We start from the raw sequence: 25,310 nt of genomic DNA, 5'->3' as shown, positions 1-25,310 counted from the left end.
GCAATTAGTCATACCTACATTATATTCTTTCTTTAGTTTCTCGAGACAGGGTTTGTCGGTACAACCTCCGTGGCTGTCCTGGAACTGGCGTTGTAGATCAGGCTGGCTTCGTACTCGTGGAGATCCTCCTGCCTCTGTGAGAATGTTAATTCTTCACTATGAAAAATGTTCTCACTCGGGGGCTGGAGAGATGGCTCAGCGGTTAAGAGCACTGACTGCTCTTCCAGAGGACCGGGGTTCAGTTCCCAGCACCCACATGGCAGCTCACAACTGTCTGAAGATCCAGTTCCAGGGGATCTGACACCTTCACACCAGTGCACATAAAATAAAGTAAATAAACAATAAGAAATATTTTTTGAAAATGTTCTCACGTTATCTTAGGTGATTTGATCTCCCAGTCCATTTTAGGTCTTTTCTTATTGTTTTACTTTTTTGACACAGGGTCTTCTGATACCCCCCACACTCACCCCCAATTACCCTGAAACTCATGATCATGATCGTCCTGCCCCTGGGAAGCTTTGATTTTTAATCAATTTCTCAAGTTTAAGTTTCCGTAATTGCATTCACTGTCCCATGAATGCACTAAAACAGAGGCAGTCAATGCTGAAACAGCATGTAATTTGCTTTTCACAACTTCTGGAACCCAGAAGGTTCAGCTTCCTTCTGTATAAACCCAGGAACTAGAAGCACAGCTTCAGAAGACGCTAAAGCGATTATCTTCCTCTCTTCAGTGCGTGGAGACCTAGCCGAGGCTGTCCTTGACTCTCTTGCCTCGCCCACTCGAGTGCCACATAACAGGAATCTGCCACTGAACTAGCACAACACCTACACTCCCTACTGGGCTTTGAAATTCTTCCCCAGCGCCCACAGCCTGTGTGAATGGGCGGAGCCTCGATCTCGGGAAAACTCGGCAGTGGGAGGGGTCTCCTCTCCAAGAGTCTCCTCCGGAACCTTTCGGGCAGAGGCGGAGTCTTCTGCCGAGGGCCCTTCGGAGAGAGGCGGAGCCTATCTCGCATCAGGACCAGTCTGGCTGCACCTGCATCCTTAGCTCAGAGCATCCCTGGAGCATCTAAGAGGAAAGCGCAGCCAGCAACCGGGGATCGGACTGTCGCAGGGGCAGTCGGCCAGACACCTTCTCCTCCCCTGATCTAGAGGTCCACAGCCGCAGCCTCGGTACTGACCCAGATTCCCAAAGTTGTCTGACCTCTGCAAAAGTGTTGCTATCAACAGCCTCTGATCACAACATGGCTGAGATCACAAATATCCGCCCCAGCTTTGGTAAGTAGGGTCTGACAAACTAATTTCGAAGACATCAGGCCGGCGCAAAGCCAGATAGCTGAGGAATGGGCGGGGAGTGAAGTGCAGATGGGATCCTTTCATTGCCAGCCCTGCTAGAACTGGGCCTCAGGTGATGAGTGAGTAGAAGGCAGTGAACGGCGCCTGGATTTCATCTGCGGGCTGCAGGGGCTGGCAAGGCCAGAGTGCCACCGAGGGTAGGCGAGTCCAAGATGCTAAAACCTTGACCGTAAGCCCTCCACGGTGCACTGTCAGCACCGCCTGGGGTGAGAAATGGCTGGCATGCGGAGGATGTGAACCCCTCCTTCTGGAGGAAGGGAGGTGGGGTGGTAGGCCGAGCCCTCCCCCTGGGGGCACGCAGGGCGGTGCCCCTTCCTCCCCCTCCTACTTCTGAGGGCTGCAGGAGAGGGAAGTGGCAAGGGGGATGGGGCGTCAAGATGGCAGCACGGAGACTATGGGCTGTGTGGCTGGCAGCCAAGGGAGGCGGAGGCCTACGGGGAAAGCAGGGTGCGGGGGTGGGGAGCAGAAAGGAAGCCACTCCTTAAGCTGGTCAGAGGGTTGCTAGGGCTGGGGTAAAATGCTAGCCCTGCAAGCTTCGTTCTGCACCGTAATGGTGAGGTCCTTCCCGGTGTTACCAAATGGCGCTTGGCGCCGCCGGGTGGAGAGATGACGTGATGTCTATTTCTGAGCCTCCTGGCAGTGCCTAGGCGCTTCTTCCTGGGCCTTTGTTCCCTGTTTCCCTGATCTGGCTTTTCAAAAAGCGGGACTCACCCGTGCTGGTGCTGGCGGGGGTGGCACTCCTGGTTGGGGGGGAGGGGCGAGAGAGGCCCAGCCTGGGGGAGGCCGCTTTGTGTACCACAGAAAGCATTACGTCATCTCTCCGAGCGCTAGTCCGCGACCTAGCCCTCTGGGCTCCAACAACAGTTTTGTACTCTCCCTAGAGCAGAAAGTGCAGTGGAAAAGAGGAGGGAAAGAAGGCAAGAGAGCCTTGGCCAAGTTGTTTCCTTTTGGGCAACTTCTCCAGAATGATTGAGGAGAGCGAACTTCTCATGTCGTGCTCCCTGACCACATGAATAAGTAAAATAAAACTGCCCTGTGATTGCAGTTGTCAAGTGAGAGTAGCTCCAAGTCTAGAACCTTCGCATTCCTTAAAAGAGTATATTCCTCCCACCCCTACCTCCAATCAAGACAGAGTATATCCCTCAGACAATCTGGGGGTGAGCATTAGGTTCCAGAATTTAGGGTGGAGACACAAGCCAGCTTTAATAAAAAGAAAAAAAATGGTTTTTCTCGCAAATAAGAGTTTTAAGGACTAGAACAGAACCCAATGTTCTGTATTCTCTCAACATAGTGAGACATCAGATCAGAGAAAGCATCCACACAAGGGATCTTCACACCCTCAGTGCTTGTTCCCGTTTGACCCCAAGGCTGGACTGTAGTTCTGCTTTGCCCTCTGTCTGCTTCCTGAGTCCTGAGTTTCCCAAACTGGTCCTGTTTTGTGATCACATGAGAATCCCAGGGTTTTCTTCCCTTTTTCTTCTCACACCTTCTTTCCAGCAGAGTCCTGTCTCTAAGTGCACCTCCAGAGTCCTCTGACAGTAGGGAGACAGAGCCCAACCTGTGCTCTTTTATATACTGTATTTTCCTTACTTACACTGGTGTATCTTCCAGTGTAGGTATCATTATGTGCACTCACCAGACCAGGAGAATGAAGCTTAGAATAAAGTCCAAATGAACGAAGGAGTCAGGGTTTGAAGCAGTGTCTGGCTGCTACTATAGTTCGTCCTGATTCTGCTGTCTGACACCAGTTTTAGTGACAGTGAAAGGCTATGCTTGGGGAGAGAAGTGTCAGTGATCAGGTCTGAGACTGAAGGAGTAGCCCACAGGAAGAATGGGTGCTCGGAATTGAATCGGGTCTTCTGGAATAGGACAGCCCGTGCTATTAGCTGCTGAGCCATCTGCAGCCCCTCCTATGTTACTGAACATGAAAACTCTTCATTTCTTATTGGTTCCCAACTTTCACTGAGCCATGAAATGTTCAGTTAGAAAAAATTTCAGAGACCAGACATAATGACCTACTGGGGAGGCAGAGACAGGCAGATCCTTCTGAATTCAAGGCTAACCTGGTCTACACAGCAACTTCTAGGGCAGTCAGAGAACAGGGTGAGACCCTGTTTTCAGAAAAAGAAAAGAAAGAAAGGGAGCTGGAGAGATGGCTCAGCAGTTAGGAGCAATGGCTGCTCTTTCAGAGGACCCTCATTCAACTCCCAGCACCCACAAGGCAGCTCACAACGCCAGTTCCACGGGATTTGGCTTTTCTGTGGTTACCTGGGTATTTTTAATCTTCTCTACCTTTTTTCCTTATTCATGTGGGCTTGGGCTTAAATCGGTTTTTATTTCATCTATTTAATTTATTTATTTATTTATCCATTTATTTATTTATTTTGAGGCAGGGTATCTCTTTAGTTTTGGGGCCTGTCCTGGAACTAGCTCTTGTTGACCAGGCTGGCCTTGAGATCTGCCTGCCACCTCCTCCCAAGTACTGGAATTAAAGGCGTGTGCCGCCGCCACCACCACCACCACCACCTGGCTTAAATAGGTTTTTAAAAAGTAGTTGGAAGTCTCTTTTGTGGGAGGGGGTTGCAGGATTGTGATCAGTTCTTTCTGTGAGGCTCTGGCTGTCCTAACTCACTGTGTAGACCCAGCTAGCTTCAAACTCACACACCTTTGGCCTCTGTCTCCCAGTGTCTGGGATTAAAGTCATGCACCATCATGCCTGCTCTGTGTGCTCTTTCACATGTGCAGGGTGTGGGAGAACAGATAGTGGTAAGGTTCATGAAGACAGACTGGGCTGTATAGAGGGGCCGGGCGGTGGTGGCACACGCCTTTAATCCCAGCACTCGGGAGGCAGAGGCAGGCGGATCTCTGTGAGTTCGAGGCCAACCTGGTCTACAAGAGCTAGTACCAGGACAGGAACCAAAAAGCTACGGAGAAACCTTGTCTCGAAAATAAAAAAAAAAATAATAAAAAAAATAAAAATAAAAGAGTATAGAGGGTGGGAAAGGTTGCGGTTTTTTATTTATTTAAGTTTTTTCATGTTCGTTTTGTGTTTTGTTTTGTTTTGTTTTCTCTCTATGTAGCTCTAGATGTCCTGCGACTCTCTTTGGAGAAGGCTAGCCTAAAACTCACAAAGATTCCCCTCCTTTGCCTCCCAGTTAATCTGCTGTGATTAAAGGCTATGAACTCGCCCCTTAGACCAGGCTGGCCTTGAACTCACAGACGTCTACCTGCCTCTGCTCCCAGAGTTCTGGGATTAAGGCGCACACCACCACAGTCTGACCCAAGGTTGTCAGTGCTAGGGAAACACTTCCCTGTGGACTGGCTCAAGTGCTGGGCACTCTGGATTGGCTACATGGCAAGAAAGGTTTTAAGAGAAAATTATATTTGAGCTGGATGTGGTATCAAATTCCTTTAATTCCAGCTCTCAGGAGTGGCAGCCATATTTCTGAGTTCAGGGGCAGCCTGGAGTACAAAGCAAATGCTGGGATGGTCAGGACTACACAGTGAGAGCCTATCTCCGAAGAAGAGAAAAGGAAGGAAGGAAGGAGCAAGAAAGGAAGGAAGGGAAGGAATGGAAGAAAGGAAGGAAGGAGGAAAGGGAAAGGAAAGAAAATGCATTTGACATTTTCTTCCTATTTGAAATGCTAAGAAAATAAATGAGACTCCGGCATATAACAGACACACACTTTAGGGACCTAGGACCAGAGACTTGATAACAACTTAAGAAGTACACGGTCTGCAGACCTAGAGCTCTTTTCTTTCCATCTTTCTTTCTTCTGTTTTCGACATTTATTTCTTCATTCTGTTGGGTGGGACACACATATGTTAAGTGTATACAGGTCAGAGGGCTTGCAGGAGGAGGCAGCTGTCTTCCATCATGTGATTTCTGGGGATGAATTCAGGCCACTGGACCTCTGGTGGCAAGCACCTTTACCTACTGAGCTATCCCACCAGCATTCTTTTTTAAGGTAGAGTTTTTTGTTTGTTTGTTTGTTTGTTTTGTTTTGTTTTTGTTTTTTCGAAAGAGGGTTTCTCTATAACTTTGGAGCCTGTCCTGGAACTAGCTCTTGTAGCCCAGGCTGGGCTCAAACTCACAGAGATCCACCTGCCTCTGCCTCCCGAGTGCTGGGATTAAAGGCGTGCACCACCACCGCCCAGCTAAGGTAGACTTTTGGGGTACTCTAGACTGACCTGAAGCTTGCTACATGAGACATTAGAGTCAGGCTAACTCTCAACTTGCAATAGCCTCCTAGCCTCAGACTCCTGTTTGCTGGCATGAGTCGCTCATCATGACTCAATACTCTTTTTTATTATTTTATTTATCCATGTATTTTATGTATATTGGCACTTTGACTGCATGTATATCTGCACCTCAGAAGAAGGTATCAGACAGTTGTAAGCTGCCATGTGTGGGTACTGGGAATTGAACTCAGGACCTTCGGAAGAGCAGTGAGTGTTCTTAATCACTGAGACATCTCTCCAACCCGGCTCAATACTCTTTTAGCTTTGCACCCACTCTGACCACTCCTGCTCACCCTCCCAAGACCAACGAAACTCAGTACCATACCCTTTCCCACACAGCTCTCAATCAGTTAGCAAGACAGTGCCGTTGTTGACTGTCTGTATTGGGTGTACTGGATCAGTCTCCTAAAACCAAACACACAGCTCACGCCCTGGGTAACAAATTACTACACAAAAGGCAACCTTCAGACACTCAGGGCACAGCTTTCTGGGAAGCACAAATAAAACTGACCAATCAAGCCGGGCGGTGGTGGTGCACGCCTTTAATCCCAGCACTCGGGAGGCAGAGGCAGGTGGGTCTCTGTGAGTTCGAGGCCAGCCTGGTCTACAAGAGCTAGTTCCAGGACAGGCTCTAAAACCACAGAGAAACCCTGTCTCGAAAAAACAAACAAAAAACAAAACAAAACAAACAAACAAACAAACAAAAAAAAACACTGACCAATCAAATCTGCAAGTGCTATAAAGTTTTAATAAAAAAGAATAATCAGCCAGGCAATGGTGGCGCACACCTTTAATCCCAGCACTCGGGGATCTCTGAGATCGAGGCCAGCCTGGTCTACAAGAGCTAGTTCCAGGACAGCCAGGCTTACACAGAGAAACCCTGTCTCAAACAAGAGCAGCAGCAGCAGCTAAGCAAATGTGTTCCCTAACTTTAGCAGGAAGGCAAGAATACAGGTCACCTTCTGGGCAGTGAGCCGGAAAAGCTCCCACTGTGGAGAGTGGATTGAGGATAGTTCAGCCCCACAAGGGGCACTCTCTTGACAGAAGCAGAAGTCTTGTTCTGACACACCTCTACTCTCTTCCTTCAGATGTGTCACCAGTGGCGGCTGGCCTCATTGGGGCCTCTGTGCTGGTGGTGTGTGTTTCCGTGACTGTCTTTGTGTGGACATGCTGCCACCAACAGGTGGAGAAGAAGCACAAGACCCCGCCATACAAATTTATTCACATGCTGAAAGGCATTAGCATCTACCCAGAGACCCTCAGCAACAAGAAGAAAATCATCAAAGTTCGGAGAGACAAAGATGATCCCCGGAGGGAGAGTGGACGAGGGAACCTGTTAGTAAATGCGGCAGAGTCTGGCCTGCTGGGCCAAGAAAAGGACCCCAGAGGGCCTAGCTCTGCATCTTGTATAGACCAGTTACCCATCAAAGGAGACTGCGGGGAAGAACTGAGGAGCCCCATGACAAGCCTGACCCCTGGTGAGAGCAAAGCCACCTCCCCGTCATCACCAGAGGAAGACGTGATGCTAGGATCCCTTACCTTCTCGGTGGACTATAACTTTCCCAAAAAAGCTCTGGTGGTAACAATCCAAGAGGCCCATGGGCTGCCAGTGATGGATGACCAGACCCAGGGCTCTGACCCCTACATCAAAATGACCATCCTTCCTGACAAGCGGCATCGAGTGAAGACCCGTGTGCTTCGCAAGACTCTGGACCCTGTATTTGATGAGACCTTCACCTTCTACGGCATCCCATATAGCCAGCTACAGGATCTGGTGCTACACTTCCTCGTGCTCAGCTTTGATCGCTTCTCTCGGGATGATGTCATTGGGGAGGTCATGGTACCACTGGCGGGTGTGGACCCCAGCACGGGCAAGGTTCAGCTGGTCAGAGACATCATCAAGAGGAACATCCAGGTGAGGAGGAAGAGTGTGCTGGGGAGGGATGGCCTCAGTGGAGAGGTGGGAGGGTCAGGGAGAGCTCATAGCAAAGACAGGTGACAGAGAAGTTACTGAGATCCGAGATCTGAGCAGCAAAGGAAAAGAGAAGACCTAGGAGATGTGTTCCTCTCACAGTCAAATCTTGGAAGACAAAAAGGCAAGTTGCTTCTAAAATTTCACTTACTGGTTGGTATCTTGATGCTGCATTCAGCTTGCTCTGGGTGGTCCTCCAGCCCTAGCCCCTGCACCATGTATCCAGTGAGGGGCCTGCCCAGTGCTCTAAAACCTGTGATCTTCCTTGAGGGAGCATGCACTCCTACTCCTGGAAATCTGTAAACCTCGGCTTACTTTCCTAGGTGGGTATAAGTATTTTCATAAATGTGTCTTTTTTTCCTTGAGAAGAGGTCTCTATATATCCCTGGCTGTCTCAAAATCCACTAATAAACTGATCTTAACCTCACAGAGATCTGCCTGCCTCTGCCTCCCAAATACTGGGATTAAAGGCATGAACCACCAACTTTCTTTTCATTTCTTTTTTTTTTTTTTTTTTTTTGTAGACCAGGCTGGCCTCGAACTCACAGAGATCCGCCTGCCTCTGCCTCCCGAGTGCTGGGATTAAAGGCGTGCACCACCACCGCCCGGCTTTTCTTTTCTTTTCTTCTTTTTTGAGACAGGGTCTCACATAGACCATATGGGCCTTGAACTTGATGTGTGTTCAAGAATGCTCTTCAGCTCCTGATCTTCCTGCCTCTACCTCCCAAGTGCTGAGATTATAGGTGTGCACTACTATTCCAACAATGTGCTATGTGTGTGTTTGATTTTGTTCCGTACATGTATTTTATTGTGTTTATTTATTATTTATTTGTATATGTCTGGGAGAACACATGTGTAAGAACATGTGTGTCACAGCAAGTGTGTGGAGCTCAGAAAACAACTTTCCGGAATCAATTCTTCCCTTCCACTCCAGACTTGATGGCAAGCACACTGACCTGCTCAATCATCTCAGTGGTCCCTGAGTGTTTCTTTCAGAGATATTTTTATTGTTGTTGTTTTGTGTGTGTGTGTGCCTGAGGAGACCAGAAGTTGTTGAATTCCTTGGGCTGGAGTTGTAGGTAGTTGTGAACTGCCTAATGTGGTTGCCGGTTCTCCGCAAGAACAACGGGAGCTCTTAACCACTGAGCCATCTCTTCAGCCCCTGTTTATGTCTTTTTTAATTTGATTTGTTTTATTTATTTTTGTATGTATGGTCTTTCGAGACAGGGTTTCTCTGTGTACCTTTGGAGCCTGTCCCAGAACCTGCTCTGTACACCAGGTTGGCCTCGAACTCAGAGGTCCGCCTGTGCCTCCCTCCCGAGTGCTACAATTAAAGGCGTGCATCACTACCACCCAGCGAATGTCTTTTTATAAGCCTGCTGTAAATGTAGTTTAATATACTACACAGTTCCAGGCCCTAACGTTTACCACAGAGACTTTTCCTTTCTTACTCCTTTCCCTTGTTTGCATTGGAGATGGATAAGGCCCTCCACACTGCTTTTTCTCCCTCTGTCCCCACTCAGGAACGTTGCTCTGGAATTAATTTCAGAAGTACAGAGCGCATACCGCCATCTGTCCTGGTGGCTCCTTCACTTCTTCCGCAGGTAGGAAGCAGAGCAGTACTGAGTGTATGCACTGGGGTTCTGGAACTGGCTGCCTGGCCCCACATCTTCCCAGGGGTGTGATGTGTGACAGTGGCACCTGACTCCTCTCAGTCTGTTCTCCTCAGCCGACAACATTGCCTTCCTTGCTAGTTTGATGACACCAAGTAGCGTGCCCAGCATATTAGTTCTCACCTTACTGGGCAAAAAGACATCTTTGGCTTTGCTTGTTTGCACCCTCTGAGGCTGGATGGAGTTGGGGAGACAGAATCACAGGGCATGTTGCTCAGTGAAAGTGGACTTGTCTAGTATGGGAGAGGTCCTGACTTTATACTCCCCAGGCAAAGGAGAAAAAATGGAGGGGGGCTTTAATTTTTAATTTTTACGCAGAATCTGATGGAGCTGAATATGATCTTGAACTTGTTATTCCTCTTTCTCGTCTCCGTTTCTCAAGTGCTGGGTTATCGGTGTGCACCACCACCCACCTTTCTGTAGTTCTAGGTGTGCATGCCAGGTGAGCACTCTACCCTGAGCTGTGTCTCCAGCACTGGTTTCTGTTGTTATGTTTCATGACCCGGGGTCTTACTATTTGCCCTCTATGTCCTGGATCTCACTATGTAGCCTGAGCTGCCTCTGAATTTACAACAATCCTCCCGCTTTTACTGACCAAGTGCTAGGAGCCTGTGCCGACCAATTTAACTTTTAGAACTGGGCATTATGGCAGAGGCCTGTAAACCCAGCTTTGGTAGCTGAGAGCAGGAGGATTAGGAGTTCCAATGTCAGCACAGGCCTTACGGAACCCTCTCTGGCGTGTGTGGGAGTCGGAGAAGCGCACATAAAGGGCTGAGGATGTGGCTGAGTTGCCAGAGCGCTTATCTATTGGGCACAAAACCTTTGGTTGAAACATGGAAGATTATACCTATAGTCCCAACATTTAGGAGGTAGAAGCAGGAGGGTCAGGGGTTCAAAGTCAGCCTTCCTTACAAGCTCAAGAACAGCCTGAAATATATAATATCCTGTCTCAGAAAGAAAGGAGGAAGTAACAGGACCACCTGCTTTCCTCAGGTCTCTGCTCCAACTCCCATTTCCAGGGGCTCCAGTGTCCATCTCCACCTGCCTTGTTCCCAGCGCTGCCCACCACTCTCCCAGTCCACTCATGTGCTCACAGTCCAGCACTGGGAGAGGGGCTGGCTCTGTGCCAAGTTTCAGCTGGGAAGAGAGTGGCAAGAAAAGGAACTGATTCAGGCTGGAAACAAAACAGCCACAAATCCAGGGCACTGGGCAGAGCGCACAGACAAAGGCATTTGCTAAACTGCCAGGAGCTCTTGGGGAGAGCCAAGTTTCCCACTTTATCAACTCCTTTCATGAGGATGAAGCCAGGGCTAGGATCCTGAGCAATACATCGCAGTGGAGAGGTCCAGACAGGACCCCCGAGTTTACCAGACTCCCACACTTCCTGAGCCCATATCTCTGATCAACACCTGGAATTCTGTCTGATTTCACCCAACACTCCTTCAGTCATCCCCAAGATCCCCAGCAGAGCAACCCCCAAATGCCCACTCCTGACCTTCCTACGACAAAGCAGCTGCCCTTCGAGTGTGTCCCTCATAGGCTTCAGCAAGAATTAATAGACATTTCATTTTCCAGTTCATCTCTAAAAGGTACCGTTTATTGTTGAGGGGCTTAGGAATGTGTTGTGGATCTAACGCAGGGTCTGACACACACTGAACTACATCCCCAGCCCAGGGCATCCTTGTACAGCTCGTAACCAAATCATCTTCCTTCCGAGCTTGCTTGGTAGGAGGGCGCAGACTGGCCTAGTCAGTGGGGTACTTGGGCAGCAGCGCTGAGCCACACACAGGTTGGGGGCATCTTTGGTAATGCCATTCTGGGTGGAATCTAGGTATGCAGTCTTCTGAGCTTACATGCCAGGCCCCAGGCCCCAGGCCCCAGGCCCCAGGCTTGGTGGTTCTTTTTTGTTTGTCTGGTTGTTGTTGCTTTGTTTTGTTTTGTTTTGTTTTTTCTGACAGGGTCTCACTATATAGCTCTGGCTGGCCTGAGCTATGTAGACCAGGTTGGCTTTGAATTCATAGAGGTCCATCTGCCTCTGTCTGCCAAGTGGTGGGATTAAAGGTATGTGCCACTACGCCTGGCCTATGGAATTAATTTTGTAAATTTTTTAATGTATTTCTTTTATGTGCATTGGTATTTTGCCCGCATATATGTCTGTGTGAGGGTGTCAGGTCTTGATATTACAGACAGTCGTGAGCCCCCATGTGGATGGTGAACCAACCCGGGTCCTCTGGAAGAGCAGTCAAGTGCCGTTAGCGGCTGAGCCATCTCTCCAGCCCCAAGTTTATTTTCAATTTATGTGTATGGGTGTTTTGCCTACATGTATATTTGTACCCACAGAGGCCAGAAAAGGGCACAAATTCCCTGGAACTGGATTTATACAGATCGTCTGAACTGCCATGCAGATTCTGGGAATCAAACCCAGGTTGTCTAGAAGAGTAGCCAAGTGTTCTTAAATGTTGAGCTGTCTCTCCAGCCCTTGAAAATAATTTTTTTTAAGGAACTGCTTTGTTTTCTTATATTTTACTTAATAAACCCAAGAGAACTCCCTTTCTCATGAGCCTGGAACAGGAGAGAAGGGAGCAAATAGTGCAGTCTGGGAGCAAAAACTGCAGGCTGGGGGAGTGGGGAAAGAGGTGGCTGCAGAGTCCATGAGAGTCTTGAGATGGCCTCTAATGATCCTTGGATCATGTTGCTTACCTGGGTCAATGTCATGGGAACAAGAGGGTTCTTAAAATCCCAAATTTACATAGGGCCTCCAAGGTCGTCCAGTCTAGCTATTGGACTGAAGGGAGAAAGAAAAAGTGTGTCAATACTCCAGGAACACAAAGAGAGCTGCTTCCTGTGGAGAGGCGGAGGCAGTGGAATGTTCAGGTTTTGTTTCTTGCATTTTCTCATGGTTGTGATTTAGAGTGGTGTTGGCCCTGCGGATGTCTGGTCCCGCGAAAGGGTTATTGAGGGCACAGACACCCCACCCCACCCCAGCACAGATGCAGGCCAAAAATTACTCTGAAAGCGGCGTTCAAGTAGTTACAGGGAAGTGGTGCTATCCTCACCCCGGTCTGCTTCATCTGTCCGGTAGGATCTTGGTCCGGGTCCACTGCGCCACATGGAGGTTCTCTCAGACCCAGATGAAACCTTTCCTCCACAGCTCCCCGTTTGCTTGCTCCACAACAGGGTCTTTACGTCCCTAGGTCTGGGACTGGGACACAGCCCAGCTCCCAGCCCTCAAAAGAGCCATTGATAGGGCCACTTGAATTGAAAATTGGATAGAAAGGAAAGAGGAGGGGTCGCGGGAGCAGAGTGGCATTTAGGTAGTGTTGTGGCTGCAGGCTTGGGGAGCACAAAGGCTGCTGAATGGGGGTGGGCATTCTGCCAGAGGTGAGAGAGGAGGTCAGGAAGGAATGATTTAGGGGAGAAAACGAGAAGTTGTCTGTTTTCCCAAAGAACTAGGGATGGGGCGCAGGGATTTTGATTTCGGGTGACTCTGCAAGAACAGATTATCTGGGGAACAGCTTTAAGGAAGAAACTCACGGATTCCTTTCAGGGCTTTTGTGTTTGGTTTAAGAAAGGGTCTCCCCCAAGTTACTAGATCTAGGTTCAAATTTGCCATCTTCCCTCTTAAGGCTTTGTAGTAGCTAGGTTACAGGTATGTGCTTGGCTCTAAGCCATAATCCTCTTTGTTTATTTTTTTGATTTTTTGGTGTGTGTGTGTTAAATAGGAAAGTATCCATTTACATTTTTTTTTGTTTTTTTTTAAATATTTATTTATTTATTATGTATACAATATTCTGTCTATATGTATGTCTGCAGGTCAGAAGAGGGCACCAGACCTCCTTACAGATGGTTGTGAGCCACCATGTGGTTGCTGGGAATTGAACTCGGGACCTTTGGAAGAGCAAGTAGTGCTCTTAACCGCTGAGCCATCTCTCCAGCCCTCCATTTACATTTTTAAAAATGTGAATGTATGCCGGGCGGTGGTGGCGCACGCCTTTAATCCCAGCACTCGGGAGGCAGAGGCAGGCGGATCTCTGTGAGTTCGAGACCAGCCTGGTCTACAAGAGCTAGTTCCAGGACAGGCTCCAAAGCCATAGAGAAACCCTGTCTCGAAAACCAAAAAAAAAAAAAAATGTGAATGTATGAGTGTTTTGCCTACATGTGTTTATGTGTACCACATGTGTATCTGGTGCCCTGGGAGGTGAAAGACAGCCGTGGATCCCCTAGAACTGGAGTTACAGAGGTTGTGAGCCAACATGGGGGCTGCTGGGGACCAAGAACAGCAAGTGTTTTACTCCACTCAGCTGTCTCTCCAGCCCAGTATTTGGAGTTTAGAGACAGTTTTTAGAGCCTGTCCTGGAACTAGCTCTTGTAGACCAGGCTGGCCTCGAACTCACAGAGATCCGCCTGCCTCTGCCTCCCGAGTGCTGGGATTAAAGGTGTGCGCCTCCACCACCCGGCATTTGTTTGGTTTTCAAGACAGGGTTTCTCTGTGTAGCTCTGGCTGTCCTGGAACTCTCTGCAAACCAGGCTGACCTAGAACTCACAGAGATCCACCTGTCTCTGCCTCTGCCTCCTGAGTGCTGGGATTAAAGATGTGTGCTACTACCACTCGGCAATGTTGTTTCTATTTATGTATGTATACCTCTGTGTGAGTGCCAAGGAGACCAGAAGAGGGTATCAATTCCCCTGGAATCAGAGTTACCGGTGATCATGAGCCCCCGACGCGAGTCCTGGGCACCACACTCAGGTCTTCTGAAAGAACAGAGCATGTGCTTAGCCACTGCCCCATCTCTCCAGCCCGTCTGAGGGTATGAGCATGCAACGATTGTCCTGCTTTATCCTAGATTCAGGGATGGCAGGGAGTCACCATCACCCCCTCCTTGGTTGGTTGGTTTTGAGACAGGATCTTGCTGTGTATCCTGGCTGACCTCAAACTCCAGTCTTCCTGCTTCAGCTTCCCAAGTGTTAAAATGGCAGGTACTCAGGGCCCAAGTCTTCATCCATACAGGATGAAGCCCTGTCTAGTGAACCGGGAACTGCATCGTATGACCAGGAACTCGTTCTACTTTCATTTGCGGGTTACTTATCTCTTGCGCTCTCGGGCGCCAGATGAAGACATCCGATCCCCTGGAACTGCAGCTATAGACATCCGTGAGCCTCTCCTCCTTTTTATCTAAATAAAAAGGAAGGATTTTAATTAGTAAAACACTATACAGTAAGAACAGTTATCAAGTAAGAATTACATTTACAGGCTGGAGAAATGGCTCAGAGGTTAAGAGCACTGCCGCTCTTCCAGAGGACCTGAGTTTGATTCCCAGTAACCGCATGGTGACTCACAACCATCTGTAGTGAGATCTGGTACCCTCTTCTGGCCTGCAAGGATACATACAAGCAGAATATTATGTGCATAATAAATAAAAAAATTTAAAAAGGTGTAGAAACATCTATATGGTAAAACAAAAATAACTTTTTTTTTTTTTTTTTTTTTGGTTTTTCGAGACAGGGTTTCTCTGTGGTTTTGGAGCCTGTCCTGGAACTAGCTCTTGTAGACTAGGCTGGTCTCGAACTCACAGAGATCCGCCTGCCTCTGCCTCCCGAGTGCTGGGATTAAAGGCGTGCGCCACCACCGCCCGGCACAAAAATAACTTTTAATTGTAGCAATATACCAAAATCCATACAAATGTAAAATATTGAGGTTAATAGATGTCTTTTTATCCTATATACCTATGTCCCCACTAAACAATGACAAACATTCATAATCAGCCAAACGACCAAAACCCACCTACCCCACCTCTTGGGAATGTAGGTGTCATGTTCTCTAGACTGGGGGCTATGTTATCATGTTCTCTGTTGTCTGGGGGCTATGTTATCTCCAGGGAACCCCGAGAAAACTGAGATTAATGGTCAAATTCTTGGAAAAGAAAACTAGTTGTAACATTTGTTGTCCAGTCTCAGAATTGTTCCCATGCAGAGGGATCAGCATACATGTCATCTGTGTTGTGGTTTTTCTTGGCTTATGTCTGTAAGCAGGATTTCCAGGAGGTCTCTTCCAATCAAGCCTGAACTCTATTAACCTTGAAAGAATCCACAGCTTTTCATTTCCTGTGGAAATAAAAGCATAGCCTCTCCCCCAACACAATACATTTTCTGAATTCCATTTTAAAGTGAAGGCATTCCTAGAGTATCTAGGCCGGTAATTCAGCAGTCCCTGTTACAATCCCATGTCTCCCAGCAGCTGTCATTCAAAAAAACTCAACACAACACCATACAGGACCCCTGTGTGTTTCCCATCTTTACATGAGCTTTTTTCTTTTATATTATCTTACGCTCTCTTTAAAGACTTTATTATTTTTAAACTATTTTTCCCTATGACTGCCTTTCCCTGCACATTTTTATGCACACTGTAACCTGTGCAGAGGCTTCTCTCATCTGGACCTGTCTTTACTCCTTGTCTCTAGCCTTTTTTGGCCGCATGAGCCATACCTAAACACAAAGTGCCTGCACTGGCGGATGGCTCTGCCCTGCTTGGGTCTGTTAGAGCTGAGCCTTAACCTGTTTAAATGTTTAACTGAGAGCTGAATTCAACCGCCCCAGCTCTTGGAAGCTGGTGCCTGCACTGTGGCAGGCATTTTTACATAACTTATTGTCTCTACTTAATGTGCTGGCTAGTCATGCTCACTGTACGCCAGAATCTCTTTTTCTGGGGGGCGGGGAGTGGACACTTTTTGAGACAGGATTTCTCTGTGTAACAGGCTTAGTTGTCCTGAAACACATCTTTACAAAATTAAACAAATGCAACTTAAACAAACGTAACGCACCTTTACATAGTTAAAGTAACATTCCACAACAAGCCTCCTTTTGGTACTGAAAATGGAACCCAGGTCCTCTGCTAAAGCAGCCAGTGCTCTTAACCTCCACGCTAACTCTCCAGCGCCTTGTCTAATAATTTCTAATAAAAAACACACATGCACACACACATGTGTTTGAATGTTTTGCCTGTGTGTGCACCGTATGTATGCCTGGTGCCCGTGGAAGTCAGAAGTGAAAGATGATGTCAGGTTCCCGGGAACTGGGATTGTGGACGGCTGGAGCCACCATGTGAATGCTGGGACCTCTGAGACTGAGCCTTCATTGCATTCTAATGAGTTGAAGCTAATGAAGACACCTGCAGCTGACTGTGTTGGAAGGTAGTTCCCAGAGGGGCTACTTTCTTTTTCTTTTCCAAAAGCTGAAAGCCGCAGTTGGAAGCTGTAGCTTGCCAAGAATGCCAAGGCCCCAAATTAAACCCCCAGAACTACTTCTGCACTTAGAACAGTGGTTCTCAATCTGTGGTTCGTGACCCCTTTGGGGTTTAAATATCAGATATCCTCACATATTGAATATTTACATTATGATTCATAACAGCAAAATTATGAAGTAGCAATGAAATAATTTTATGGTTGGGGTCACCAAAATATGCAGAACTGTATTCAAAGATTGCAGTGTTAGGAAGGGCAAGAACCACTGCTTTAGAATGAGGAACAGCAAGCTGAGCAGTGGTGGCCATGCCTTTAATTCCAGTACTAAAGAGGCGGAGGCAGGTGGATCTCTGTGAGTTCAAGGCCAGCCTGGTCTACAGTGAGTTCCAGAACAGCCAAGGCTACACAGAGAAATGCTGTCTTCCTGGAACTAGCTCTGTAGTGCTGGGAATAAAGGCTTGTGCCACCACCACCCTGCAAGAAACCCTGTCTTGAAAAGAAACAAACGAAACAAAAACTAAAAAGAAAGGAAAGAGAAAAAGGCATGATGATGTTTCTTTCTGCGGTGAAGGAGCTTGCCTCCAGACCAGGTGATCTGCGCTAATGCCATAAAACTACATGGCAGAAGAAAAGAAGACTCCTACTAACTGTCCTCTGACTTCTACATGTGCATCATGACATGCAAATGTGCGCACACACACACACACACACACACACACACGAGTAGACAAATGGAATTGAAAACAAAGAAAAAGATAGTAAACTAGTCGGGCGGTCGTAGCCATACCTTTATCCCAGCACTCAGGAGACAGACAGGCGGATCTCTGTGAGTTTGAGGCCAGCCTGGTCTACAGAATGAATTTCAAGCCAGCCAGGGCTACACAGAGAAACCCTGTCTCAAAAAAACGAAGTGGGGGGTGGGCTGGAGGAATGACTCAGAGGTTAAGAGCACTGGCTGCTCTTCCAGAGGTCCTGAGTTCAATTCCCAGCAACCACATGGTGGCTCACAACCATCTGTGATGAGACCTGGTGCCCTCTTCTGGCTTGCAGGCATACATGGAAGGAATGCTGCATACATAATAAATAAATAAATCTTTTTTTAAAAAAAGGAAAAAAGGGCAGGTGTGGCAGTATACTGTTAATCCAGCACTCTGAGCAGGGGGCAGTAAACCCAAGCCTATGTATAATGAGTTTGAAGCAGTCTGGGGATGAGAGACACTGTGGGGGCAGAGAATAAATGAGAGTGAGTGAGTGAGTGAGTGAGTGAGTGAGTGAGTCCTAGGTGAAGCCCAATAGAGCGCCTGCCTGCCTGCCTTCCTTTCTCTGTCAATACCGGGTTTCTTTGTGTAGCCCTGGGTGCTCTGTAGACCAGGCTGACCTTGAACTCAGAGACTCACCTAACTCTGCCTCCCAAGTGCTGAGATTAAGGCACTGTGACACTACCACTTGGTCAACACATTTTTTTCCTTTTCTTTTTTCTTTCTCTTATTTTCTTTCTTTCGTTTTGAGACAGGATTTCACTATGCAGCCCTGGCTGGCAAGGCCGGCCTCAAACTCCTGCATCCACTTCTGCAGTGCTGAGACTAAAGACCCAGCTAGGGGTAGAATGCCAGCCTAGCATGCAGGAGGCTCGAAATTCAGTTCCCGAGACTACCAACAGAAAGAAAGAAGGCACAGAGTCAACATTTGTATCAGCCAGTGTAGCTTTGAGAACTCGGGCTGACTTCCCATGCTTCTATACCTGGCCTGAATACACACCCTTCCATGCCCCTCAGCACGCCCTTCCGTGCCCCTCAGCATGCCCTTCCGTGCCCCTTAGGACACCCTTCTGTGCCCCTCAGCATGCCCTCCTGCAGGCTCTTCCTTCTCCCCTGCAGATCTGTGTAGCCCCTGCTCCCCACCCCCCCCAGGCTTCTCACCTGAGGTCTCTCCCCTGCAGATCTGTGTAGCTCCTGCTGCCCTCCAGGCTTCTCACCTGAGGTCTCTCCCTTGCAGAAATGCATTAGCAGAGGGGAACTCCAGGTGTCTCTGTCATACCAGCCCGTGGCACAGAGGATGACAGTGGTGGTCCTCAAAGCCAGACACTTGCCGAAGATGGATATCACCGGTCTCTCAGGTAGCAGCTATTTACTTCAACCCGTTTCTCTGTCTGAACCAACCCTCCCCCACCCGACTGTGGCCCTGACATACTCCAGCATGTCCAGACCCCTGCCTCTTAAAGGGCCCACCCAGTCTTCTGTCTACTTTTCCTCCCCATGACTAGGCCAATAGACTTCCCCAGCCACCGTGGTGCTGGGGGTGAGCCAACAAGGGTATTCTAAATCCTAAAGACCCAGCTAGGGGTAGAATACCAGCCTAGCATGCAGGAGGCTTGAAATTCAGTTCCCGAGACTACCAACAGAAAGAAAGAAGGCACAGAGTCAACATTTGTATCAGCCAGTGTAGCTTTGAGAACTCGGGCTGACTTCCCATGCTTCTATACCTGGCCTGAATACACACTTACACCAAGTGAGACTTGTGAAAAGGACTGCCAATATCTGTCCCCATCCCCTTGATTTCTTCAGACCTGTACGTGGTCTATTCACACCTGCTTGGTTTCCCCAGCCCCGACCGAAGCAGCTAGACTCATGTATACGCATGTCAGGTGCAACCACAGATGCCCTGATGGTCAGCAAAGATACGGACGACAGAGTGTCCTCCTCTAAACCCGTGGGTCCTCATGTTAGTTAGGGTGATCCCTAGCCATGCAAGCATTCCATGGCTGCTTCATAACTGTGGCTTTGCTGCTGTTATGAATCATTATGTAAATACTGACGGGACCCCGGAAGGGTTGACATGCAGCAGAGGACTGTGTCATAGGCCTGTCTCTCTTTTTCTTCTCTTTGGGGGCCCCAGATCCTTATGTCAAGGTGAACGTCTACTACGGCAGAAAGCGCATTGCCAAGAAGAAAACCCACGTCAAGAAGTGCACTTTGAACCCAGTCTTCAATGAGTCCTTCATCTATGACATCCCCACTGACCTCCTGCCTGAGATCAGCATTGAGTTCCTTGTCATTGACTTCGATCGCACTACTAAGAACGAGGTGGTGGGGAGGCTGATCCTGGGGGCACACAGTGTCACAGCCAGTGGTGCGGAACACTGGAGAGAGGTCTGTGAGAGTCCTCGCAAGCCCATAGCCAAGTGGCACAGTCTGAGCGAGTACTAGTCCCTTCTCGCCTCCGACCCTGGGGCCAGGCTGGGGAGGCACGCGGCGGGCAGAGATGACAGAGAAGCTGACTCAAAACCTCATTTTAGTCATAGAAGAAAATTTCTTACAAGACAAACCACACAAAGAGCATCTTACTGCACACCACTGCAGGTTGGTTCTTAGCGTGAGAAGTCTTTTCTTCTTTGCAAGGCACTAGACGATCTTTTGTTTTTAAAATGGGGGGAGAGAAGGAAAGACCCCACAGTCTATATATAACAATGTAACCTTATACTTGCATGTCTAATACAAACAAGAAATTAGCCTAACCGATATCAAGTTGCAGATTTTAATCCATGAAAATTGTGTTTTGTGCCGAACTGTATTTGCTGATCTCCTGAAATTGGCCTCCTTTTATCAGGCTTCTCTGGGTTATTCCCGTTTCCCATCATAGCAGAAGAAAAGTCTACTCTTGTAAACCCCATGTTCCCGTCATTCCATCCTTTTTCCTATCACCTCTCAGGTCTCCACTCTGGCCAAGTTTCAAGTCCAGAGTCTGGAGTAAGCAGAGGAACAGGTGGGTTTGCAGGAGAAAGAGTAATTGAGAATGGGGTGTCTGCTGTTAGCCACTTACCATAAAGGAGCAACAGGCAGTCCGTGACTAGTGACAGGCAGCATGGCAGGCAGCGTGGCGGGCTTGGGAGGCGGAACCGGATTTAGGACTTGCCGATTTCTCTGGAAGCTTTGGAGACTTCAGCTTCAGCCCGAGGGAAGTACCATTGAATACCAGCTGAGCCCGAGTGAGATAAAATATCCCTGCAGAAGCTCTGGCATCCCCTTATGCTGTAGATGCTGATGGAAGTTGCTTTCTATTTGATAAGGAAACAGGCCTCAGGACTTTCTCCCTGAGGTTTACAGTAATGGTTCTTAAGAAAGCTGAGTGGGGCTGAATAGTGAGCTAATGTACATGCCTTTGGGGCCCCCACTCTCCTCAGCAGCAAGCACAAGGCTGGAGAGCTGAGAGTCACACCCCACGGTGAAGTTCATCTCCTTTCTGCCCCTGGGCAGGACAGTGCAGAGCCTGGGCATCTGGAGCTCAGATCCAAGTCTCTGCGTGGGCCTCCGGAGTGAAAGGTGAGCCTGAAGAGGGGCCTCAGCCAAACAAGACACAGCTTGATCCAGGGCCTGAAAGATTATCTGTAACTGAAGTGCCCACTTCCCTATAGGACCACTCTCCAGCTTGCTTCTGAGAACAGGTGGACTGACCAGCTTGGTTTCCATGGCGAGGGTGGTGACACTGCCTTTGGTGTTCCCTTAGTGCTTGTAGATTTGAATCCACTCTGCCCTCCCCACTCACCCTTTCATTTTGTTTGTTTTGTTTTGTTTGTCTGCTTTGCTTTTCCCCTGCGGGATTCTTGGCAATGCAGAGCGGCCCTGTGTAGGCAGGGAGACCCACTTTGCCCTTGCCCTTCTCCGCCATTGCATCCCGTGATCTGACTTAGTGTCTGGCCATCAGCTGGGATCACACCACTACAGTCTCCGCCCTTTAACCCATGGAATGTAAATACTGTATCATACGTAGGAGACAATACTTTTTGTTTTCTAAAAAGGCATTTTGACATAGTTTAACAAAAACCTGCGGGAGCATTCTAAGCCCCATTAGGGAAAAAAGTCGAAATGGTTCCTCTTCATCGCCTTAATGTGTAAAGATCAGAAGTCGCTCAGCAGCTTTAGTTCCTTCCCTGAAGCAATGCTAAGTGACAGGTGGAGTCCTCTCCGACCTGCTGTGTGTGCCTCTGTAGCTCCTCCTGAGAAGTCGGGGAACAGCCTCACCCTTCCTCCCTTCCCCACCTCCCTGCAGCTCAATCCCTTCCCCAGGCTCGGGGCTGCCTCCGCGCAGGATCCCTCCTCCTACCTCAGGCCTGATCCAGCGTGTCCGAAAGCTTCTTAGTTGACTTGGGTTTCTTCACAGAGCTCACTGATGTGGGCGGAGGCAGACTGCCCCTTCCGCTCAGTTGAGAGACAGACAAGAGAGTCACATCTTAGCTGTTTTGCGCAAGGCACTTGTGGTTAGGAATAGGTTAGGGAAGGTCACTCCCGATTCCCAGCAGCCAGTCAGTGTAGATTTCTCTACTCTTTGGGACGATGAGAATTATTCCCAATATCAAAAGTTCCCTTGTGAGTTCTTCCTTCTTTGCGTTCTCAGCCGCGCACAGCCGCGATCTGCAGTGCTTGGCTAGAGAGAACTGCTGTGTGGGACCAGGGCGACCTACCCAGGAGAGGGACATGGGAGACTTTCAGCACTGGTCACGACAGTGACATTACCCTCACCACCACAATCCCTCTCCAAACAGGTTGTCTTTCTTTACCTTGTGTCTTCTCTTGTAAAAATAAAACTCTAAATAAAAGTGTCAAATTAAAAAGAAAAAAAAAAAACCCAGAACAAGCTAACATGAACTGTGTGAACTGCATAACGCCGTGATGCTAACCTGCAGTCTGTAACGCTGTCGTCTATGTTGACTTGTTGATGCGCCACACGTGCAGAATAAAGACTGATTCACAGTAATCAGGCGCAGTGCTGAGTCTGCTTTTCTTTTTCTTTTTTAATTTAATTAATTAATTTATTTATTAAAGATTTCTGCCTCCTCCCCGCCACTGCCTCCCATTTCCCTCCCCCTCCCCCAATCAGGTCCCCTTCCCTCATCAGCCCGAAGAGCACTCAGGGTTCCCTGCCCTGTGGGAAGTCCAAGGACCCCCCACCTCCTTCCAGGTCTAGTAAGGTGAGCATCCCAACTGCCTAGGCTCCCACAAAGCCAGTACGTGCAGTAGGATCAAAACCCAGTGCCATTGTTCTTGACTTCTCAGCAGTCCTCATTGTCCGTTCAGCGAGTCCGGTTTTATCCCATGCTTTTTCAGACCCAGTCCAGCTGGCCTTGGTGAGTTCCCGATAGATCATCCCCACTGTCTCAGTATGTGGGTGCACCCCTAGTGGTCCTGAGTTCCTTGCTCGTGCTCTCTCTCCTTCTGCTCCTGATTTGGACCTTGGGATTTCAGTCCAGTGCTCCAATGTGGGTCTCTGTCTCTGTCTCCTTTCATCGCCTGATGAAGGTTAAAATCCAGGAGGATGACTATATGTTTTTCTTTGGGTTCACCTTCTTATTTAGCTTCTCTAGGATCACAAATTATGGGCTCAATGTCCTTTATTTATGGCTAGAAACCAATTATGAGTGAGTACATCCCATGTTCCTCTTTTTGGGTCTGGCTTACCTCACTCAGGATAGTGTTTTCTATTTCCATCCATTTGCATGCAAAATTCAAGAAGTCATTGTTTTTTACTGCTGAGTAATACTCTAATATGTATATATTCCATACTTTCTTCATCCATTCTTCCATTGAAGAGCATCTAGGTTGTTTTCAGGTTCTGGCTATTACAAACAATGCTGCTATGAACATAGTTGAGCATATACTTTTGTTCTATGATAGGATATCTCTTGGGTATATTCCCAAGAGTGGTATTGCTGGGTCCAAGGGTAGGTTGATCCCGAATTTCCTGAGAAATCGCCACACTGCTTTCCAAAATGGTTGCACAAGTTTGCATTCCCACCAGCAATGGATGAGTGTACCCCTTTCTCCACAACCTCTCCAGCAAAGGCTGTCATTGGTGTTTTTGATTTTAGCCATTCTGACAGGTGTAAGATGGTATCTTAAAGTTGTCTTGATTTGCATTTCCCTGATCGCTAAGGAAGTTGAGCATGACCTTAAGTGTCTTTTGGCCATTTGAACTTCTTCTGTTGAGAATTCTCTGTTCAGCTCAGTGCCCCATTTTATAATTGGGTTGATTAGCTTTTTACAGTCTAGTTTCTTGAATTCTTCATATATTTTGGAGATCAGACCTTTGTCAGTTGCAGGGTTGGTGAAGATCTTCTCCCAGTCAGTGGGTTGCCTTTTTGTCTTAGTGACAGTGTCCTTTGCTTTACAGAAGCTTCTCAGTTTCAAGAGGTCCCATTTATTCAATGATGCCCTTAATGTCTGTGCTGCTGGGGTTGAACGTAGGAAGTGATCTCCTGTGCCCATGTGTTGTAAAGTACTTCCCACTTTCTCTTCTATCAGGTTCAGTGTGTTCAGACTGATATTGAGGTCTTTAATCCATTTGGACTTGAGTTTTTGTGCATGGTGATGGATATGGATCTATTTTCATTCTTCTACAGATTGACATCCAGTTATGCCAGCACAATTTGTTGAAGATGCTCTCTTTTTTCCATTGTATACTTTTAGCTCCTTTATCAAAAATCAGGTGTTCATAGGTTTGTGGGTTAAAGTCCGGGTCTTCTATTCGATTCCATTGGTCGACTTCTCTGTTTTTATGCCAATACCAAGCTGTTTTCAATACTGTAGCTCTGTAATAGAGTTTGAAGTCAGGGATGGTAATGCCTCCAGACGATCCTTTATTGTATAAGATTGTTTTGGCTATCCTGGGTTTTTTGTTTTTCCATATAAAGTTGATTATTGTCTTCTCCAGGTCTGTGAAGAATTTTGATGGGATTTTGATGGGGATTGCATTGAATCTATAGATTGCTTTTGGTAGAATTGCCATTTTTACTATGTTGATCCTCCCAATCCAAGAGCAAGGGAGATCCTTCCATTTTCTGGTGTCCTCTTCAATTTCTTTCTTCAAAGACTTAAAGTTCTTGTCAAATAGATCTTTCACTTCCTTGGTCAGAGTTACCCCAAGATATTTTATGCTATTTGTGGCTATCGTGAAAGGTGATGCTTCTCTGATTTCCCTCTCTGCTTCCTTATCCTTAGTGTATAGGAAGGCAACTGATTTTTTGGAGTTGATCTTGTATCCTGCCACATTACTAAAGGTGTTTATCAGCTGTAGGAGTTCTTTGGTAGAGTTTTTGGGGTCGCTTATGTATACTATCATATCATCTGCAAATAACGAAAGCTTAACTTCTTCCTTTCCAATACGAATCCCCTTAATCCCCTTAGGTTGTCTTATTGCTATTGCTAGAACTTCAAGCACAATATTGAAGAGGTATGGAGAGAGTGGACATCCTTGTCGTATTCCTGATTTTAGTGGGATGGCTTTGAGTTTATCTCCGTTTAATTTAATGTTAGCTGTCGGCTTGCTGTAAATAGCTTTTATTATATTTAGGTATGACCCTTGTATCCCTAATCTCTCCAAGACCTTTATCATAAAGTGGTGTTGAATTTTGTCTAATGCTTTTTCAGCATCTAATGAAATGATCATATGGTTTTTTTTCAGTTTATTTATATGGTGGATTACATTGATAGATTTGCGTATGTTGAACCAGCCCTACATCTCTGGGATGACTGAGTCTGCTTTTCTTAAGCTGGGGGACTGGGATTGATGACAGCACTCAGGCACCCAAAGGATGCCCTAGGCCAGAGATTCTCACGTGACTGAGAAACCGTTCCACCACTCTAGCTGTACAGGCCTGTAAAATAGCTGTGATTTGTAAAGCCACAGCCACCAGGAGAGAGGGCAGAATTTTTTTTGCTTGTTTTAGATTTATTTATTTTACTTGTAGGTGTGTTTGCCCACATGCATGTATGTGCGCTGTCCGTGCAGTACATGCTGGGAGGGTGTCAGTTCCTCCTAGAAATCTCTCTCCTGCTT

The 25,310-nt window shown here is 47.6% G+C and overlaps 1 protein-coding gene across 2 annotated transcripts; it reads left to right on the top strand.

Moving 5' to 3' along the window:
- The first annotated feature begins 990 nt into the window (after positions 1 to 990).
- On the top strand, positions 991 to 19,999 carry Syt11 (synaptotagmin 11). 2 transcript variants are annotated; one of them, XM_057793403.1, is made up of 4 exons: positions 991 to 1,278; positions 6,687 to 7,513; positions 18,477 to 18,597; positions 19,377 to 19,999. In XM_057793403.1, the coding sequence occupies exons 1-4, from the start codon at positions 1,245 to 1,247 to the stop codon at positions 19,685 to 19,687; spliced, it is 1,293 nt and encodes a 430-aa protein (XP_057649386.1). In that variant the 5' UTR covers positions 991 to 1,244; the 3' UTR covers positions 19,688 to 19,999. The 2 variants fall into 2 exon arrangements, with proteins under 2 accessions (XP_057649386.1, XP_057649385.1); XM_057793402.1 differs by having other exon boundaries at positions 994 to 1,278; positions 18,477 to 18,600.
- The last annotated feature ends 5,311 nt before the right edge of the window (positions 20,000 to 25,310 follow it).

The sequence above is a fragment of the Chionomys nivalis genome, chromosome 18 (assembly GCF_950005125.1).
Source record: "Chionomys nivalis chromosome 18, mChiNiv1.1, whole genome shotgun sequence".
NCBI lineage: Eukaryota > Metazoa > Chordata > Mammalia > Rodentia > Cricetidae > Chionomys > Chionomys nivalis.
The sequence above is the reverse complement of the archived record's forward strand: the minus strand, read 5'-3'. Positions and strand labels throughout refer to the sequence as shown.

Bases quoted from the DNA above. Each gene is read 5' to 3' on its own strand.
- Syt11 (XM_057793402.1), top strand. From the start codon at position 1,245: ATGGCTGAGATCACAAATATCCGCCCCAGCTTTG. The intron at 1,279-6,686 runs GTAAGTAGGGTC...CTCTTCCTTCAG, and splicing joins AAATATCCGCCCCAGCTTTG to ATGTGTCACCAGTGGCGGCT. The intron at 7,514-18,476 runs GTGAGGAGGAAG...TCTCCCTTGCAG, and splicing joins TCATCAAGAGGAACATCCAG to AAATGCATTAGCAGAGGGGA.